The sequence below is a fragment of the Neltuma alba genome, unplaced genomic scaffold, assembly GCF_004799145.2.
Source record: "Neltuma alba isolate B1F8T4 unplaced genomic scaffold, ASM479914v2 tig00000834_pilon, whole genome shotgun sequence".
In the NCBI taxonomy this organism is placed as follows: Eukaryota; Viridiplantae; Streptophyta; class Magnoliopsida; order Fabales; family Fabaceae; genus Neltuma; species Neltuma alba.
The window spans coordinates 121,476-124,373 of record NW_021632214.1 but is presented as its reverse complement, the minus strand read 5'-3'; the positions used below and the strand labels follow the sequence as shown (position 1 = coordinate 124,373).

Below are 2,898 nucleotides of genomic sequence, written 5' to 3'. Positions count from 1 at the left end.
ATGTCACGTTGTCATTTGAAAAAAAAAAAAAAAAAAACCTCCTAATCCTTGCGCCTCTTTGCCGTCAAGAACACACTTTTTACCTTTCAATTCTTTGCGTCTCTTCAAGCATGAATGATGAATCCTTTGTGACATAAAAGTGAGTTATAGATGATAAGGATAATAATATAAAAAATGAAAAGATAAGCGACTGAGTAACAAGCAAGTCAAACCGAATCATAATTGAGTAGACTAGTTAAAAGATTAATTTTTCTTCTAAAGTATAATTAGAGTAAAAAAAAAAAAAAAGATCGAACTTCGTCACAATAGCAACCAATTATTCTGGTTTCTTAAAACTATTGGTAGTTTAATTACCATGATCCACACATCAATCTCATCTCGATAACGTCTTTATGAGACATCAAGCCAATAGGTATAAAATGATATAAACCAATATACATGGGTTCATTTCAACCAAAAGTTAATATAAGATAAATCTTCCATGTAACGATTAACATTTAGGATCAATGATCTTAAATGTAAAACTCCTAAATGTAAAACAAGTGGCATATACATCTTCGCATGTAAAAAAAGTCCAGAGTAATCCGCACACCAGTAACCAAAGGAAAAGTGAATAATCTAAAATTATAAATATAATGGAAGAAACATTTGGTTTGCACTCATCATTCTAGATGAACAAATTATCCAATGTTATATAGAAGGGTATATAGTTTCATAAAAAATATTTGAATAAAGTAAATAAGAAATATAATTAATTAAGGAAACATATCAAGGCTCTTCAATTTGGATGCTCCTTACTGGGACAAGACTTTCCACGTAATTCAAAACCTGACCAGTAAACTTACATTTTGCCGGGAAAGCAAACACGTTGAATTCATTAGTAGTGAGATTGCAGAAAAGAACTTTTGCTTCATCATCCTCCATTTCATCTTCAATTCCCCTTTGATGCTTTGCAATGACTGTACAAACAATTTCATTTCTCCAAATAATCATTGGATATAACCTCCAGCGTGGACAGGGTCTGCTTCTATATATTTTAGTCCAAACCCATCTCTCCTTGGACTCATTTGTACACTCCTCCATCACCCACAAATCAATAAAAGATGATTCATGATTTCTAGTGGGAGAAAGCAGAGCAAGTTTGTTATCATACGTAGTAAACATAATGTCATATAATTTAAGGGCATGAGACTCAGTAAGGAAGGGCAGCAATGTGAAAACTTCTAATGCTATATCAAATGAAACTATCAAACCCAGATGACTTTCTTTCTCTAACCCAATCCAAAAGATTGATCCATTCCAAGCGAAACCACTCTCACTCACAAGCCTTATACCCTCTAAATTCCCAAATTTAACTTTTCTCCAACACCCTCTCCTTAATGCATATACTTCCACTTCAGCAACCAAAGCACCGAGCAGAAAAAGTTTCACAATCTTATAATCATTAACAATGGGGCTGAACCCAAATCCTACGGAAATAGTATCAATCTTATACTTATCGAGAGATTGGGGCACCTGTTGGACCTCTCTAATAGCTGGATTCCACAACCAAAACGAATAAGATGGATTCCACAACCAAGAGGAATGGAATTTAATAGTCTGGAGATCGAGACAAAGCAAGCCATTGCTGGAATGGACAAGCATCAAGGATGCCTTTAAGAGATGAACAATGGGTGGGTTCTGAAATTCCAGGACTTCCGTCTCATCGCGATTGTTCAAACTTAAGTGACAAGCATTATCATCAGACTCATAGATAGAGCAATTGAAAGCAAGCAAAGGGTTTTGCTGAGTGGAATGGTCGAGGTGCTTTTCAATGAAAGATGGGGTTTTCAAGAGATTCTTCCAATCTTTGCACACACATTGAAATTGGATTAGGTATCTTACTGTAAGTCGCACAAGAATATTTGTGATAATTTCTGGGGGAAGATATGATGTTTCTTTCTGCATTACTATCTGTTCCACCATGGTGCTTGATCGATATAAAGAATCAGGAAAGCCCTGCAACCAACAAGGACCGTCAGGGTTTGGGATTAGAAGATACACACACACACGCTTTTGTCATCGCCCTTGCAATGTTGGGAACTAAAATTATATATATATATTTTGTGCAATTGCTTTATTAAAAAGCCCAAAATCTTTCATTATATTCATTCAATTCAATTCAGATATCAAATCTTGTATATTAAAATAAGATTTTTTTTTCCCACAAGTAACACTGTTGGAAGAGAGAAGAATTTCAGAGGGAGAGCCGCTAAACTCTGAAGGTTACACAATCGGTTCTGTAATCCTTCCCACACTTTCTCAAAGCTCAAATATTATAATTATTTTAAGAGATACTCCTTCTATTCTTACTATGAGACCTAATTAACTAAATTAAGTAGATCAAGGATATTAGTTGAATTAGTTAACATGAATTTTTTTTCTAAGTACCCTAAACATCTTTTCAATTCTTTTCTTCCCTCTCCTCCTTGCTTGTTGCTTAGTATCAATAAGGTTAATTTTAAAAAAAGTTAATAATTATATAAAATAGGTCTTATATTTAGAACCAACATTAACTGTCTAACTAAGTCCTACAAGAGGGCTAAATCTAATCTACATATGAAGAATCCATCTCAAAAACAAATTGTGTTAAAATTAGGGTATACAAAATTATATTGGAAAAATTATTGTGTATCAAATTTTTTTTAAAAATTTCTTTTGTATTTATTGGTACGGATTTTTTTCCCCTGAATTCACCTTTAGTTTAGAACGAGTGTAAATTTCCAATCAAATTGAAGTTTTCTCGAAGGTCATTCCCCTCCTATCTTATATTTATTATAATTTATTATTGATCTATGTTTTATCTATAATTTAATACGATTAATAGTGGATAATATTTTATCCGCCGAGTACTTTAAA

General features: G+C 33.1%; 1 protein-coding gene across 1 annotated transcript; it reads right to left on the bottom strand.

The window, feature by feature from the left end:
• Positions 1-768: 768 nt before the first annotated feature.
• Positions 769-1,965, bottom strand: LOC114746562 (F-box/kelch-repeat protein At3g06240-like). The gene has a single exon (XM_028934780.1). The coding sequence runs from the start codon at positions 1,963-1,965 to the stop codon at positions 769-771; it is 1,197 nt and encodes a 398-aa protein (XP_028790613.1).
• Positions 1,966-2,898: the final 933 nt, after the last annotated feature.

Excerpts from the sequence above, each read along its gene's own strand:
- LOC114746562 (XM_028934780.1), bottom strand. The coding sequence starts at position 1,965 with ATGGTGGAACAGATAGTAATGCAGAAAGAAACATCATATCTTCCCCCA.